Source organism: Pantherophis guttatus, chromosome 2 (assembly GCF_059756535.1).
Source record: "Pantherophis guttatus breed Tessera chromosome 2, ASM5975653v1, whole genome shotgun sequence".
Classification (NCBI taxonomy): domain Eukaryota; kingdom Metazoa; phylum Chordata; class Lepidosauria; order Squamata; family Colubridae; genus Pantherophis; species Pantherophis guttatus.
The window spans coordinates 288,578,823-288,596,749 of record NC_142064.1 but is presented as its reverse complement, the minus strand read 5'-3'; the positions used below and the strand labels follow the sequence as shown (position 1 = coordinate 288,596,749).

The 17,927-nt window shown below is 45.0% G+C and overlaps 1 protein-coding gene across 1 annotated transcript in view; it reads right to left on the bottom strand.

Annotated features, from left to right (window-relative positions):
- The window catches only part of LOC117659282 (uncharacterized), a 31,383-nt gene that overhangs the window by 3,403 nt on the left and 10,053 nt on the right, over window positions 1-17,927 (bottom strand). The window contains exons 7-16 of the mRNA XM_087885386.1: window positions 14,444-14,994; window positions 14,200-14,277; window positions 10,098-10,227; window positions 7,535-8,676; window positions 6,604-6,616; window positions 5,604-5,788; window positions 4,651-5,226; window positions 4,381-4,495; window positions 4,194-4,261; window positions 512-641 (exon numbers count right to left, since the gene is read on the bottom strand). Of these exons, the coding sequence (XP_087741512.1) occupies window positions 512-641; window positions 4,194-4,261; window positions 4,381-4,495; window positions 4,651-5,226; window positions 5,604-5,788; window positions 6,604-6,616; window positions 7,535-8,676; window positions 10,098-10,227; window positions 14,200-14,277; window positions 14,444-14,994 (2,988 nt within the window). The remainder of the gene's footprint in view (window positions 1-511; window positions 642-4,193; window positions 4,262-4,380; window positions 4,496-4,650; window positions 5,227-5,603; window positions 5,789-6,603; window positions 6,617-7,534; window positions 8,677-10,097; window positions 10,228-14,199; window positions 14,278-14,443; window positions 14,995-17,927) is intronic.

Here is a 17,927-nt window from a genome sequence, read left to right as displayed (position 1 = left end):
ATCTCAATTTCTCAAAGAATTCCTGTTTCTTTTATTCTTTTGTTAATGGCCTATTTTAAGGAACCTAAAGCTGCTGTTTTAATGAAGTTAGGCAAATGGCAAGAAAGTTTCCGCTCTTTTTCCTTTCAGGGAGGGGGGTCTTATTAAATAAATAGATGCCTTTGAGCAAGTACAGCGTAGGAAGGACAAGGGCAAAGTGGACTGCTAAATTGGCCACGCCCCCCAGTTACATCACCACCTGGCCACGCCCACCTAGCCGGTCATTAGGCAGTTCAAACTATAGTCTGCCCTCCGAACAGTCTGAGAGACCGTGAACTGCCCCACTTAAAAAGCTTGAGGACTTCTAATGTAAGCAAAGACACATTGACTCTTTCCTTCCTTTGAGTACAAGAAGGCCAGATCCTTTCCTTCTCCCTCCCAGGAGACGACATCTGATTAGTGATTTTTTAATAAAAAACAAACAATAATCTGTCTTCTTGACCTCTTGGATTGGGGACAAGAAAACTCTTACCGAGAGAGACCACATTCCTATAGTTTTCAAGCATGACTTCCGAATGCAGCGCTTTTTGGTCAGGATCCAGCTGAGACCATTCCTCCTCAGAGAAATACACAGCCACCTCCTCAAAGGACACAAGACTCTCCTGAATATGGAAAAAAGAACAGAACAGGAGGATTTGCAAGATCTCTTCATCTTCATCAATGATTGAGACAAAAGGATAGAAAAGGAACATCAAATTTGCAGCCAAGGACTAATTGACAGGAATAACAACACTCCAGAAGGTAAGCTAAAGAGATAGAAGGATCGACAGATTGGGCCCCATCTAACAAAATGAGAATCAACTGTGAGAAATGCAAGGTTCTTTATTTAGGAAAGAAAAACTAACTGCACAGGCACAGAATAGGTGATACCTGGCTCAACAGTAGAAAGTACAACGGGGATCTTTTTTTTCTTTTTTTTTTAATTTGATTTATATGCCGCCCTTCTCCGGAAACTCAGGGCGGCTTACAATGTGCTAAACAATAGCCTTCATTCTTTTGTATATTTATACAAAGTCAGCTTATTGCCCCCACAACTGGGTCCTCAATTTACCTACCTTAGAAAGGATGGAAGGCTGAGTCAACCTTGAGCCTTGGCGAGATTCGAACCTGCAGTAATTGCAGGCATCTGGTCTTAATAACCAGCTTAATAACAGGGTGCCTTAGACCACTGTACTACCAAGGCTCTTGGAGTCCTAGTGGACAATCACTTAAAGATGAGTCAGCAATATACTAAAGCTGCCAAAAAACCCAACTCAATCATAGGCTGTGTTAAGAGAGGGATAGAATCAAGATCACATGAAGTGTTAGTACCACTCTGTAATGTCTTGGTAAGACAGCAATTGGCATCCAATATTGGTTTCATACTTGGAATATTGCATCTAGTTTTGGTTGCCAGATGTAACAAAGATATTGAGACTCTAGAAAGAGTGCAGAGAAGAGCACCCAAAATGATTAGGGTCCTGAAGGCTAAAACATATAAAGAACAGTTGCTGGAAATGGGTACGTCTAGTTTAATGAAAAGAAGAACTAGGGGGTGACATGATAGCAGTGTTGCAAGATCTCTAGGGGCTGCCACAAAGAAGATGCAGCCAATCTATTCTCCAAACCACCTGAAGGCCAGACAACCACCTGAAGGCAGGACAGGAAGCAGTAGATGGAAACTAATCAAGGAGAGAACTAATCTACAACTACAGAGAAATCTGTCAGTGAGAACAATTAATCAGTGGAATGAGTTGCCTCCAGAAGTTGTGGATGTTTCAACACTGGAGCTGTTTAAGAAGAAATTGGACAGCCGTTTATCTGAAATGTTATAGAGCTTTTTGTCTGAGCAGGGGGTTGGACTAGAACAGAGGTCCCCAACCTTTTGGACCTCAGGGACCACCAAGTTCATAATTTGAAATCCCGCAGACCACTAATACAAATCCAGCACACCACTTGCTGAAGCACCAGCACTCCCAGTGACAGGATGGGGTCCTACAAGCACTCTCCCTCCTCTCTCTTTCTCTCTCTCTCCCTCTCTTTCTCTCTCTCCCACTCATTCCCTCTCATTGTCTCTGATTCCCTCTCTGTCTCTTTCTTTCTCTCTTTCATTCTGTCGCTTTCGTTCTCTTTCATTCTCTCTATCTCTAATTCTGTCTCTCATTCTGATTCTCTCTTTTTCTGTCTCTCATTCTTTTTCTTTCATTCTCTCTTTCATTCTCTTTTTCATTCTGATTCCCTGTCTTTCTCTCTCTCATTCTGATTCTCTTTCTCTCTCATTCTCTTTCATTCTGTCTCTTTCTCTTTCTCTCTCATACTGATTCTCTCTGTCTCTTTCTATCCCTCATTCTCTTTCATTCTGTCTCTTTCTCTTTCATTCTCTCTTTCATTCTCTTCCTCTCTTCCCCTCTATCTCATCTCTTCTCTTTCTCTCTCTCATCTCTCTCCCCCTTTCTTTCTCTCCGACTCTTTCTCATTCTTTCTGTCTCTTTCTTTCTCTCGCTCTCATTCTCTCTCTGATTCTCTCTCTCTCTCATTCTCTTTCTCTCTCTTATCTCATGGGCCAGCCAGTGTCTTGGGGTTGAGAGGAAGTCAAGCGTCTTCCTGAAAGACCGAGATGCGCAGAGCACCAACAAGGGCTGGAAGAAACGGCCGCGAGATCCAGCAAGAGACGAAGCTTCGCTCCCGCTCTGGAATATGGAGCGAACCTCCATCCCTGACTCCCTTTCCCTTGCCAGGCGAGGAGTGACTGAGAAGGGAGGGCCAGGGCAGGGACAGCCACGGGTGGGTTCAGCCGACAGAAAGCTACAGCAGGGGGAAGAAACAGGCCGCAGTTCCCACCACCTGTTGCTTTGGCCTGCCTGCACCGCCACCCCCCCTTGCAGCATTACCTCATTCCGGCCAGCAAGGACTGCGCTGCAAAGTTGCAAGTTGCATGAACCTCCCCCTACAGTGGAGATTTACAGCCCCACCAAGAGCTGCCTGGCAAGTCCCATATTCCAGAGCTCTAGTCACAGGACTGGCCATCAGGGCCGGATTTAGATGAAAAGAGGCCCTAGGCTATTCCACTTACGAGGCCCTTTCACCTATAGTGAAAGTGTAATTTTAATTTTGCTAACAATTTGAATGTAGGCCCCTCTTGATCTTGAGGCCCTAGGCTGAAGCCTAGTTAGCCTATAGGAAAATCCGGCCCTGCTGGCCATTGCTCATCCTGGAGCAGTTCCACCACCCGGGTGCGCCGCGGACCACTAGTTGGTGACTACTAGACTAGAAGACCTCTAAGATCCCTACCAACTCTGAATAACTCTGTTATTCTGCTCCATTGTTCCATGGCAAAGGTATCCACTAACTTACATAGCTGTCCTTCACACGTCCTATTTTTATGTGAGAACATGGACAATTCTGAAAATTTCTTTGACTGAAGAAATATTTGGAGCAGGTTTTATCAAGTTGATTGATTCTGCAGAATTTACAGTGCTTCTCAGTGAAGTAATCCCACTTCTGGATCAACTGATTTATCATTTATTGATCAGTAGTCTGAGCCAATGGCTGAATGAGAGAAAACAAAGAAGAGATAATTCCCTGTGAAGGTAATTTCTCAGCCTTTGCAAAGTGGAAATGTTTGATCTTCTAATCCAGGCGCAAATCAGAGGATTAGGTATTATTTTACACCCAAGGTACTGCAAATACATGGTCTACGTGGCCATTCTGTTTGGATTTTAAAATTCTGCTTTATTTTTTAATATGATTTGATTATTTTTTGAACGACTGGTCATGAACAAGGCTTTTCAAAAAGGGCAATGTGGCAATGTGAGTATTTAGTTATTTTTCAATAGCTTTGCAGAATTCCAAGTCAGGGAATGACAAAAAGAATGGGTCTCTAGCAGTCACTACTACAGTGATACATTTATTCCTATTTCTTGAAGGACTTGTTAAAAAATTACTTCTTATAAACTCATAGTTGGAGGAGTACTTAGCAGAATCAGTTAACAGCTGTTCTTTAAAAAACATTTCCTAAACATTCTGTTTCTCTGAGATTCTCTGAGGTGAGAAATGACAAATCATTGTAATAGTCTACAGAGGAAGTTAAGATGGCTGACAGCAACTTGAACCTGCTATTATGCTATACGTGAAGGAAAGGAGAATACAAATCTAATATTTTTTTCCTTTCTTACTTGATTTGGAGGTTCAACCACTGTTTGAGCGCCATCATAAAAACTAGAAAACTTCATTCTTTCTTTCTCTGTAATGATAAAATAATTTCAAAATGCATATTTAACAAAATAAGAGGAGGTATACTATAGAAGAGAATAAGGTAAGACAGATGGGATCTCTCTGGCAAATCAGAGGATCTTGGATTACCTCCTGAAGTGTCCAGACTTTGATCTTCCCAAGGGATCCTCTTGAAAAATAGCTTCTGAGGGGGATTGGATGAATTCTTCTTTCTGTCAGGATCTCTGATCTCCACAGTGCAGCCCTTCAAATAGGAGGAAGGAAGGAAGAAGCAGAATTAATGTACATCACACGACATAAAATGAATTCTTATATTCGGAACATTATGAATGTCAGAGAGGTTTGGGAAGGAGGGGTGAAGTATTCAAACATATTCTCTATTCTCTATTGAACTCTTACCTGCAACTCGACCTGCTCCTCCACGTGGCTCAGGAGGAAGCCTTCAGTCAGGGCCACTGCCTGGGAACTGGTCTCTGCTCCACACTCCCGCACCCAGCCCTCCATCTCTGGGGGCAGAAGGAACAGGAGCTGCTCCAAAACCACCAGGTCCAGCATCTGGGCTTTGGTGTGCTTTTCTGGTCTCAGCCATCGCCTACAAAAGTCATGGAGTCGTCTGCAAAGGCCTCGGGGACCCTCAGCGTCCTGGTATTGGATGACATTCCAGGGCTGAACTTCTGAAGGGAGGATGGTTTCCTCCTCCAGGATCTCCTGCCGGGTCCTCGTCCAGAGCTTCCCCCTCTTCCCCGGCTGAGCAGCTGAAGGGCCTTTTCCGCTTCCCCCCTTTCCAAAAGGTTGTGTCTCCATCCTTTCTCTGTCCTGCAGAGCAACTCCAAATGGCTCCAAGGACTCTGGTGGGTCTCCAGATGCCTTTTCCTTCACGGGACCATTTCTGGGGCTGCAGGACTGAGCCCTCCAAGGGATTCCGCTCTTTCCCCCCCCCAAGAGAAACTTTTGCTTGGCTTCGAGTTTCTGTATCTGAGATGGAAGGAAAAATAAACGCCAAGAATTAGAAAGTAGAACTTAACCACTGAACAACCTTCACCCAACCTTCCAGGAGTCCCAAGCGGCTCATCCCAGAGCAGGGCTGGGAAGGAGGCAGCTGGAGAGGCCGTCCCGCTTCTCTCCCCCTCCGGAGACAGGGAGCCTGGTGCGAATCCTGCCTTCTCCTCGCCCGGCTTCTCTCCTCTCCTGCTGGGACTCCGCAAGGCCGACCCTCCCCTCCCCTCCCTTGGGCTCTTTCCCGGATAAGGGTAAGGGAAGGGTGCCCCGGATCCCCCCGCCTTCCCGGCATCCCCGCTTCTCCCTGCATGGAGAGGGCGGCTGGGGATCATGGGACCAGGGAAGAGCCTCACCAGGGGCCCCGTCAGACTCTCCCGCAGCCTCTCCGCCTCCTGCGGAGCCCAAGGGGTTAAGAACGAGTTCGGGGTCCTAGAGCGGCAAGCGTTTGTGATGTCCCTCCCGTCGCAGTCCGCTCTGGAAAGGCAGCTGTGACGTTCGCCCTCCAGGGGACCAATGGGGAACCGCCTGGCGCTCCCTTCTTTTAGCAGAGGGCGCCCCCTGGTGGATTAGGGGCAAAGTGCCAGGATTGTAGAAAGGGCGGGAAACAGGAGCGCGCCTGAGGAGAACGGACAATACAGGGATGATGAACATGGGAGTAGTGTGAAAAGCCCCTCACAATTCCTTCCTGTCCAAAAAAAGCTCCGTGGTCTCCAGAGGCAGCAATTTCTCCATCTTCCTCTCTTTCCTGTCCAGGAACCGTCTATGGAGATGGAGAAAAATCTCTGGAGGATGTAAATTCGCTTCCCTCAGGAAGAACCACCCTCAAGGCTGGGCAGAGATCTCCAAAGGGTCCAAATCCTGTCAGAAACAGCCGGGTGGTTTAAAGACAGAGGTGCAGGGTTTGTGGAGACATGTGATCCTGCCCTCTGGACACACCACGCAGCCGCCTGCCCCATCAGAACTGCAGGCAATCAAAAGGGCAGAGTAGGCAAGCGGCTGCGCACTGTGTCCACCAGATTGGATCGCATGCCTCCTCCAAACTGGCGTCGTTGCCTTGAGGCAAGAGAAGTGGTGGCGCAGAAATAGTGCCTTGCCGCGATCCCTGTGCTCTCAACCCCATTATCCAACCTCATCCTCCAGTTCTACTGCACACTCTACATCCAAAGACAGCTGGTGGGACAGATCGCGTGATTCATCCCACAACTCTGCCTCTTTGCTGCTTGAAGGGACTGGGCTACGCGGGCTAAAGGTGCTTCTGAACACCGTTGGCCTCTGCAGGTGCGGTCACCGCCTCCTGTTCTGCCCATGCCCCTCCCTTACTCTCCACTGATGATGCTGCAAAGTAGGGCTTACTTTGCAGATAGGGCTTAAGTTGCGAGCACCATGAAAAATCATGCTACGGCTTATTTTTAAGGTAGGTCTTATTTTGAGGAAAACACAGTAGTAAACACACCGTTAATTAATTTTCTTTAAGTTACCTTTACCCTTTTTTCTAGCCTCTGGCACACTATAAAAAGATAAATATAATGCTAGAATAAATATATCACTTTCAGGCCAAATGATAACCTTAATCTCCACTGATGCTCCTGTTTGCTTTAAAACCTCCTACTTAGCAAAAATGCACAAGAAAGGATTGAGGATTACAGAACTCGCTGTAAGGGGTATTCTTGTTAATTACAGGTTGCTTCCCTCCATTAGTTCACATGCATTGTTTCTTGTCCTGCCCTCTGGTGCTTTGGAAAATAAATTGACCCCCTCCTCTTTGTGGCAGCCTCTCAAGTAGTGGAACACTGCTATCATGCCACTCCTAATTCTTCTTTTCTCTAAACTAGCCGAACCCAAATCTTGCAACCAGGATGGATTTGATTTAAATCAAACTGATTTAAATCACGATTTAAATCACTAGTCAGTAAGGCTTGATTTAAATCACAGTTTTCTACATAAAGACTAATTCTTGCTGGTATAACTTTAGTACGCAAGTAGATAGAGATTTTTAGAATAACAACTTTTCATATTAGTTTTTTTATCCCGAGTTTAATAGGTTAATCATTCATATTTGGACAATTTTTCTGTTGTACTTAGGAAAGAGAAAAATAATCATTACCTTAATAATAACAATTTAAATAGATTTATTCAACTGAAACAATAACATTACAGCGTATGTTATTTGCTTAAACAAACATCCATGTTTGTTAACCAATTTGTTAACATGGTGGGTCAGAGGTTAGAATGCAGTACCATAGGGCTAATTGCCCACAGCCAGGAGTTTGATCTGACCGGCTCATGGTTGAGTCAGCCTTTCATCCTTTTGAGGTCGGTAAAATGAGGACCCAGATTCCTGGGGACAATATGCTGACTTTGTGAACTGCTCAAAGGCTGCTATAAAGCTTTGTGGACTGGTATGTAACTCTAAAGTAGAATTGCTACATACGTTCTCCTGAGTGTGGATCCTTTTGTGAGAAGATAGATGATGATTCTGAGCAAAGGTCTTTCCACATTCCATGCATTTATATTGCTTCTCACCTGTGTGTATCATCTTGTGGGTAATAAAATTACCTCTTTTAGCAAAGGTCTTTCCACACTCCATGCATTTATATGGCTTCTCCCCTGTGTGGATTATTTTATGGGAAATAAGATGACCACGATGAGTAAAGGTTTTCTCACAATCCATGCATTTAAATGGTTTTTCGCCCGTGTGGATTTTTTTGTGCACAGTAAGTCTTTTGCTCAGAGCAAAGGTCTTTCCACACTCTATGCATTTATATGGTTTCTCTCCTGTGTGGATCGTTTTGTGGTTTCTAAGTCCATTGCTATGAATAAAGGTTTTCCCACACTCCATGCATTTATATGGCTTCTTCCCTGTGTGGATCATCTGATGGGAAATAAAATCACCTCTTCGAGCAAAGGTCTTTCCACACTCTATGCATTTATATGGTTTCTCTCGTGCTACCTGGAGGGATTGGGCTGCATGGGCTACAGGTGCTTCTGAACACTGTTTCTCCCTAGTGTGAATCCTTTCATGGGAAGTAAGTTGCCCACTCGTTCTAAAATGTTTTCCAGATTCCAAACATTTATAAGGCTCCTTTTTTGTGTGAATCACTTTTTGAGTTGTAAGGAAGGTATTTCCAAGACAAAGAATGAATATCTCATTGTAATTTTGTCTGTTGTGTCTTATACCACCTTCTCCTTTGTGTTCGTTTACATGTAATTTATCTTTGATTACCTTCACACTTTTCCCAATATATTTTTTCCTTATTTTCTCTTGTTGGGCATCAGTGGAAGATGAACTTTCCTGATTCCAATTATTTGACTGGCTTCTCTCATGGCTTTTGAATTCCATTCGAATTCCAAAGTTCTCCGTTCCATCTTTAGCATTGATCACTTGGAACAGTCCACAGGAATCTTGATTCTCCTGCCCAATGTTACCTTCAAAAGACAATAGAAATGAAAAGGATAACAAGATTAGAGAGCTCAAACTATAGAAAGTCAACACATTTTCTTCCGAATTTTTCCAAAATTCCATCATGTTGTATTTTGCATGCCTACCCTGCTGTGATATAGACATGGTGATTTCTATATCCGTGAGTCATGAAAGCTTTGAAAATACCTAGAAAATATATCTTTCTTTACAATTATCTATATATATGCAAATCTCATTCAAAGTCAGTTTTGAGTGAAGGAATAATTAGGGGAAACATCCAAGAAGGAACAAGGTGAAAATTTAAGAATTATTGGGGCGGGTTAATTACAGCAGAGCTATAAGAACTGAAACTTTGGGGAAAAATCCTTTGCTTGAAACCTTCCATTGGCTTGTAAATGCTCTTCACGCCGAGACTGAAAAGGTTGGAAGGCTTCAAGAAAGGCTATTTCACTGACCCAAAGGCTCATCAGCTTGCAAGGGCTCTTCGGCCAGATCTGGTACATGCCTCAGTTAGCAGGGAACAGATGCCTAACATACTATAGTGCGAGATCACACAAGAGTACTACTGCGAGATTTTGCGCTACTGATCACATGTGATCTCTCACTACTTTAGCGCTATATTTTTTGCAAATGCACCAAAGAAGGCAAAAGAACCACTGGCTCGCTACATCATTGCAGGGAAAGTCTCGGCAAGGTGGGATGGGGGAATAGGTAGGGCATACGTTGCAGCGTCTCTGCTGTCATTTGTAAGTGTGGACGGCTTTCGTGCTGCAACATTCATAGTTTCGGCAGTGGTTCTAAAGTATTCTGTCCCTAACTTTTCCTTTATATATAATGTTTACCTTTCAAAGCAGATTGTGGTGTGTGTGTGTGTGAGAGAGCAAATCAGGGTTTGTGTTTGTCTACCTACAGATGATCTCAATTTCTCAAAGAATTCCTGTTTCTTTTATTCTTTTGTTAATGGCCTATTTTAAGGAATCTAAAGTTGCTGTTTTAATGAAGTTAGGCAAATGGCAAGAAAGTTTCCGCTCTTTTTCCTTTCAGGGAGGGGGGTCTTATTAAATAAATAGATGCCTTTGAGCAAGTACAGCGTAGGAAGGACAAGGGCAAAGTGGACTGCTAAATTGGCCACGCCCCCCAGTCACATCACCACCTGGCCATGCCCACCCAGCTGGTCATTAGGCAGTTCAAACTATAGTCCGCCCCCCGAACAGTCTGAGAGACCGTGAACTGCCCCACTTAAAAAGCTTGAGGACTTCTAATGTAAGCAAACACACATTGACTCTTTCCTTCCTTTGAGTACAAGAAGGCCAGATCCTTTCCTTCTCCCTCCCAGGAGACGATATCTGATTAGTGATTTTTTAATAAAAAACAAACGATAATCTGTCTTCTTGACCTCTTGGATTGGGAACAAGAAAACTCTTACCGAGAGAGACCACATTCCTATAGTTTTCAAGTATGACTTCCGAATGCAGCGCTTTTTGGTCAGGATCCAGCTGAGACCATTCCTCCTCAGAGAAATACACAGCCACCTCCTCAAAGGACACAAGACTCTCCTGAACACGGAAAAAAGAACAGAACAGGAGGATTTGCAAGATCTCTTCATCTTCATCAATGATTTAGACAAGAGGATAGAAAGGGAACTTATCAAATTTGCAGCCAAGGACTAATTGACAGGAATAACAACACTCCAGAAGGTAAGCTAAAGAGATAGAAGGATCGAGAGATTGGGCCCCATCTAACAAAATGAGAATCAACTGTGAGAAATGCAAGGTTCTTTATTTAGGAAAGAAAAACTAACTGCACAGGCACAGAATAGGGGATACCTGGTTCAACAGTAGAAAGTACAACGGGGATCTTTTTTTTCTTTTTTTTTTAATTTGATTTATATGCCGCCCTTCTCCGGAAACTCAGGGCGGCTTACAATGTGCTAAACAATAGCCTTCATTCTTTTGTATATTTATACAAAGTCAGCTTATTGCCCCCACAACTGGGTCCTCAATTTACCTACCTTAGAAAGGATGGAAGGCTGAGTCAACCTTGAGCCTTGGCGAGATTCGAACCTGCAGTAATTGCAGGCATCTGGTCTTAATAAGCAGCTTAATAACAGGGTGCCTTAGACCACTGTACTACCAAGGCTCTTGGAGTCCTAGTGGACAATCACTTAAAGATGAGTCAGCAATATACTAAAGCTGCCAAAAAACCCAACTCAATCATAGGCTGCGTTAAGAGAGGGATAGAATCAAGATTGGCTTAGGGCCTGGTTATTTACGGGACCGCCTACTACCACCAATAGCCTCCCACCGGCCAGTACGCTCTCATAGAGAGGGACTCCTCCGGGTGCCGTCAGCCAAACAGTGTCGACTGGCGGCCCCTAGGGGGAGAGCCTTCTCTGTGGGGGCACCTACCATCTGGAATGAGCTCCCCCCGGAGATACGGAGGATCCCGGATCTGCGCTCCTTCCGCCGTGCTGTGAAGACCTTTTTATTCCATCAAGCGGGCTTGGCCTGATCTCTTCCCTTTTTAAATACGTAAATTTTAATTTGTTTTTAAATTATTGGGGTATTTTAATTTGTCTGGGCCAAATAATTTAATTTGATTTTATCGGGTTTTTAAATTTTGTGTATTTATGTATTTTATTGTTGGCTGTTCACCGCCCTGAGTCCTTCGGGAGTAGGGCGGTATACAAATCAAATAAACTAAACTAAACTAAACTAAACTAAACTAAGATCACATGAAGTGTTAGTACCACTTTGTAATGCCTTGGTAAGACAGCAGTTGGCATCCAATATTGGTTTCATACTTGGAATATTGCATCCAGTTTTGGTTGCCAGATGTAACAAAGATATTGAGACTCTAGAAAGAGTGCAGAGAAGAGCACCCAAAATGATTAGGGTCCTGAAGGCTAAAACATATAAAGAACAGTTGCTGGAAATGGGTACGTCTAGTTTAATGAAAAGAAGAACTAGGGGGTGACATGATAGCAGTGTTGCAAGATCTCTAGGGGCTGCCACAAAGAAGATGCAGCCAATCTATTCTCCAAACCACCTGAAGGCCAGACAACCACCTGAAGGCAGGACAGGAAGCAGTAGATGGAAACTAATCAAGGAGAGAACTAATTACAACTACAAAGAAATCTCCTGTCAGTGAGAACAATTAATCAGTGGAATGAGTTGCCTCCAGAATGGAGGCATCCAGTGTAAATGCTTCAACACTGGAGCTGTTTAAGAAGAAATTGGACAGCCATTTATCTGAAATGTTATAGAGCTTCCTGTCTGAGCAGGAGGTTGGACTAGAACAGAGGTCCCCAACCTTTTGGACCTCAGGGACCACCAAGTTCATAATTTGAAATCCCGTGGACCACTAATACGAATCCAGCGCACCGCTTGCTGAAGCGCCTGGACTCATAGTGACAGGATGGGGTCCTACAAGCACTCTCCCTCCTCTCTCTTTCTCTCTCTCTCCCTCTCTCTTTCTCTCTCTCCCACTCATTCCCTCTCATTGTCTCTGATTCCCTCTCTGTCTCTTTCTTTCTCTCTTTCATTCTGTCGCTTTCGTTCTCTTTCATTCTCTTTCTCTCTCATTCTCTAATTCTGTTGCTCATTCTGATTCTGTCTCTTTTTGTCTCTCATTCTCTCTCTTTCATTCTTTTTCATTCTGATTCCCTGTCTTTCTCTCTCTCATTCTGATTCTCTTTTTCTCTCTCTCATTCTGTCTCTTTCTCTTTCTCTCTCATACTCTGATTCTGTCTCTTTCTATCTCTCATTCTCTTTCATTCTGTCTCTTTCTCTTTCATTCTCTTTCTCTCTTTCATTCTCTTCCTCTCTTTCCCTCTGTCTCATCTTTTCTCTTTCTCTCATCTCTCTCCCCCTTTCTTTCTCTCCGACTTTCTCATTCTTTCTCTTTCATTCTTTCTGTCTCTTTCTTTCTCTCTCTCTCATTCTCTCTCTGATTCTCTCTCTCTCTCATTCTCTTTCTCTCTCTTATCTCATGGGCCAGCCAGTGTCTTGGGGTTGAGAGGAAGTCAAGCGTCTTCCTGAAAGACCGAGATGCGCAGAGCACCAACAAGGGCTGGAAGAAACGGCCGCGAGATCCAGCAAGAGACGAAGCTTTGCTCCCGCTCTGGAATATGGAGCAAACCTCCATCCCTGACTCCCTTTCCCTTGCCAGGCGAGGAGTGACTGAGAAGGGAGGGCCATGGCAGGGACAGCCACGGGTGGGTTCAGCCGACAGAAAGCTACAGCAGGGGGAAGAAACAGGCCGCAGTTCCCACCACCTGTTGCTTTGGCCTGCCTGCACCGCCACCCCCCCTTGCAGCATTACCTCATTCCGGCCAGCAAGGACTGCGCTGCAAAGTTGCAAGTTGCATGAACCTCCCCCTACAGTGGAGATTTACAGCCCCACCAAGAGCTGCCTGGCAAGTCCCATATTCCAGAGCTCTAGTCACAGGACTGGCCATTGCTCATCCTGGAACAGCTCCTCCACCCGGGTGCGCTGCAGACCACTAGTTGGTGGCTACTGGACTAGAAGACCTCTAAGATCCCTACCAACTCTGAATAACAACTCTGAATACTTTGCTCCATTGTTCCATGGCAAAGGTATGCACTAACTTACACGGCTGTCCTTCACACAAGTCCAATTTTTATGTGAGAACATGTACAATTCTGAAAATTTCTTTGACTGAACAAATATTTGGAGCAGGTTTTATCAAGTTGATTGATTCTGCAGAATTTACAGTGCTTCTCAGTGAAATTATCCCACTTCTGGATCAACTGATTTATCATTTATTGATCAGTAGTCTGAGCCAATGGCTGAATGAGAGAAAACAAAGAAGAGATAATTCCCTGTGAAGGTAATTTCTCAGCCTTTGCAAAGTGGAAATGTTTGATCTTCTAATCCACGCACAAATCAGAGGATTAGAAATTATTTTGTACCTAAGGTACTGCGATTACATGGTCTACGTGGCCATTCTGTTTGGATTTTAAAATTCTGCTTTATTTTTCAATATGATTTGCTTATTTTTTGAACGACTGGTCATGAACAAGGCTTTTCAAAAAGGGCAATGTAGCAATGTGAGTATTTAGTTATTTTTCAATAGCTTTGCAGAATTCCAAGTCAGAATGACAAAAAGAATGGGTCTCTAGCAGTCACTACTACAGTGATACATTTATTCCTATTTCTTGAAGGACTTGTTAAAAAATTACTTCTTATAAACTCATAGTTGGAGGAGTACTTAGCAGAATCAGTTAACAGCTGTTCTTTAAAAAACATTTCCTAAACATTCTGTTTCTCTGAGATTCTCTGAGGTTAGAAATGACAAATCATTGTGTCGCAGTAATAGTTTACAGAGGAAGTTAAGATGGCTGACAGCAACTTGAACCTGCTATTATGCTGTCCATGTCCCACAGGAACCCAAAAATAATCCACTTCAAACAAGGGGGGGAAAAGAAAGAGAGAGAACTCTGCACACCCGCTTCACTTCCTGAAGGAAAGGAGAATACAAATGTAATATTTTTTTCCTTTCTTACTTGATTTGGAGGTTTAACCACTGTTTGATTTGATGAATTCTTCTTTCTGTCAGGATCTCTGATCTCCACAGTGCAGCCCTTCAAATAGGAGGAAGGAAGGAAGAAGCAGAATTAATGTACATCACACGACATAAAATGAATTCTTATATTCGGAACATTATGAATGTCAGAGAGGTTTGGGAAGGAGGGGTGAAGTATTCAAACACATTCTTTATCCCCTTTTGACCTCCCTAAAGTGTCTCACCTGCAACTCGACCTGCTGCTTCTGCTCCTCCATCTGGCTCAGGAGGAAGCCTTCCGCCAGGGACACCGCCTGGGAGCTGGTCTCTGCTCCACACTCCCGCACCCAGCTCTCCATCTCTGGGGGCAGAAGAGCCAGGAACTGCTCCAGAACAATCATGTCCAGCATCTGGGCTTTCGTGTGTTTTTCTGGTCTCAGCCATCGCCTACAAAAGTCATGGAGTCGGCTGCAAAGTCCTCGGGGACCCTCAGCCTCCCGGTATTGGATGAAGTTCCAGGGCTGAACTTCTGAAGGGAGGATGGTTTCCTCCTCCAGGATCTCCTTCCCAGTCCTTGTCCAGAGCTTCCCCCACTTCCAAGGCTGAGCAGCTGAAGGGCCTTTTCCGCTTCCCTCCTTTCCAAAAGGTTGTGTCTCCATCCTTTCTCTGTCCTGCAGAGCAACTCCAAATGGCTCCAAGGACTCTGGTGGGTCTCCAGATGCCTTTTCCTTCACGGGACCATTTCTGGTGTTGCAGGACTGCTCCCTGCAAGGGATTCCGCTCTTTTTCTTCTTCCCTCAAGAAATAAATTTTGGTTTGCAAAGATTTCAAATGGCTTCCAGTTTCTGTATCTGAGATGGAAAGAAAAATAAATATTAAGAATTAGAAAGTGGAATTCGGGCGCTGAACAACCCTCACCCAACCTTCCAGGAGTCCCAAGCGGCTCATCCCAGCGCAGAACCGAGGTCCCCCCTCCCCCAGCAGGGCCGGGAAGGAGGCAGCTGGAGAGGCCGCCCCACTTCTCTCCCCCTCAGGGGACAGGATAGAGCCCTCGGGGAGCCTGGTGCGAATCCTGCCTCCTCCTCGCTCGGCTTCTCTCCTTTCCTGCTTGGGCCTCCGCAAGACCGACCCTCCCCTCCCCCCACTCGGGCTCTCGGGGAGCATGGGACCCGGGGTTGAAGCCGGAGGAGGGCCGGGAACCGGTCTCTCCCTCCTCCGCCTCCTTTTGCCGCTAGAAGAGCCCCCACCTCACCCGGGGCACGTCTGGATATCCCGCCAGCCAGACTCTCCCGCAGCCTCTCCAAGAGTTAAGGAGAGCGAGCGCGGCGTCCTAGAGAGGCAAAGCTCTATGATGTCACTTCCTTCCCAGCCTCCTCTTCAAAGGCAGCCTTGACATTCGTCCTCCAGTGGCCCAAAGGGGAAGCGCCTGGAGTTCCCTTCTCTTAGCAGAGGGCGCCCCCTGGTGGATTCTGCGGAAATTTAAAGGATTCCCTGAAAAGGGCGGGAAAGAGGAGGACATCTGAGGGAAGTGCAGGGATGATGGGCATGGGAGTAGGAGAAAAGGCCCCTCAAAGCTTTTTCCTAAGATGTCTGTAAGGGGCGTGTATAAGTGCCGTCCCTGTCCAAATATTGTGTCTCCCAAGAGATCACAGTAACAAAATTGGAAGGGATCTTGGAGGTCATCTAGTCCAACTCTGCTCACGCAGGACACCTATATTAGGGATTTGAACCACCGACTTTTCTGATTGATTGACAAGCTCAGTGTCTTAGCCACTGAGGCACCTAGCCAGGACAGGCTTTTACATTTGCACAATGTGTCTCCCGAGAAGTCTTATGGAGACGTAGGTGAGCCCCTTGTCCTTAGCTTCTCACCCTGCTCTTTCTCCTCTGCTTTAGCCCAGCCTAACCCTCCATCCAGCAGTTAAGGATGAGGGGCTCACCAGTCTCAGGAAACGTCTCTTCAGGTCTTCTCTTCACGGAGAATCTCAGGAAACACAGGTTGCAAATGAAAACATAGTGTCCCAAATCTGGGCTCCCTCTCCATTTGCTCCGCCTCCCCACTCTCGCGCTCCTCTCTCCCTGGAAACTGGGTGGTGGGAGAGGAAGGGTCATCAAGGGGATGCTGGCAAGACAATCCTGAGGAAAGGACAAAATAAATAGCCCCATTGCCAGGGCCAAGGTGCTGCTGCTGACTTGAAACAAGTGGCTCTTTCATTTGTACACCATGTCTCTTGAGAAGCTGGCTGGCTAGAGGGACTTAATAGGCATCCATATTTCCCTGCCACTGCTTTCTCTTAATAAAACTACTTGCTTTAATGCTCCGTGTGTGGACAAAGCTCGGAACAGACGCATATTTCCAGAATGCTAGAATAATTATGAACAGTTACCATTGCACTAAAAAACAAACAAACTGCAAAATGAATAAACATTGTGGCCCGGTAGGTTTGAAGGCAAACAAAATTCTGGGATACCTCACCAGATGTATCACCATCAAGAAAAAGGAGGTCCTAACCCACTGGACACAGTATTTGGATACTGTGTCCAGTTCTGGAGACCTCACTTAAAAAAGATATTGGTAAGATTGTGTGAGGGCAGAGATGGGCAACATGAGGAAAGATCACCACAAAATTAGGACAAAGAGCCCATGAGTTGCCTTTTCTAATTCAGCATCACTATCACCCTTTTGGTTGATATCATCGTTATGGTTTTGTTTCTCATTTATTACTTTCATTACATAATATGAAGCAGGGTGGAAAGGCAGATTTTGACAATATTAAGTAAAATAAGAAAAGTTGAAACAATGGTAAGGGATTCAGGATTTCTACATTTCTGACTGCAACTCTGCTCTAGTGCCATCAGAGGGAGTTTCTTGAAATGATTGGGGAATCTCCACCACTTAAATATTGGCCCACACATCACTTTCAGGTCAAATGATAACCTTCATCTCCATTGATACTCATGTTTCCTTTCAAACCTCCTACTTAGCAAAAAAACACAAGAAAGGATTGAGGATTCAGAATCAGAATCGAGCTGGAAGAGAACATATAGCTCTTCTAATCCAGCCCCCTGCTCAAGCAGGAGATCCTATACCATTTCAGACAAGTGACTATCCAGTCTCTTCTTAAAAACCTCCAGTGATGCACCCACGATATATTATTATTATTGTTTATATTTATATACCGCCCTTCTCCCGAAAGATTCGGGGCGGTGAACAGCCAACAGATAAAACACAAGAAATACAAAATTTAAAAACAGTATTAAAATCCAATTAAATTAATTTGGCCCACAATTAAAAACACCCTTCTATTAAGACCGATCATTAACAATTTAAAAATTAAAACAATTTAAAAGAGTTAGGCCAGCCCAGCTGGCTGGAATAAAAATGTCTTTAGGGAACGGCAAAAGGTGTGAAGATTCAGGATCCGCCGTATATCCGGGGGCAGCTCATTCCAGAGGGTAGATGCCCCCACAGAGAAGGCTCTCCCCCTGGGGGCCGCCAGTCAACATTGTTTGACCGACGGCACCCTGAGGAGCTCCTCTCTGTGGGAGCATACTGGTCGGTGGGAGGCTATCGGTGGCAGAAGGCGGTCTCGTAAATACCCGGGTCCTAAGCCATGGAGCGCTCTAAAGGTGGTAACCAATACCTTGAAGCGCACCCGGAAGACCACTGGGAGCCAGTGCAGCTCGCAAGGAGAGGTGTTACATGGGAGCGCCGAGTCGCCCCCATAA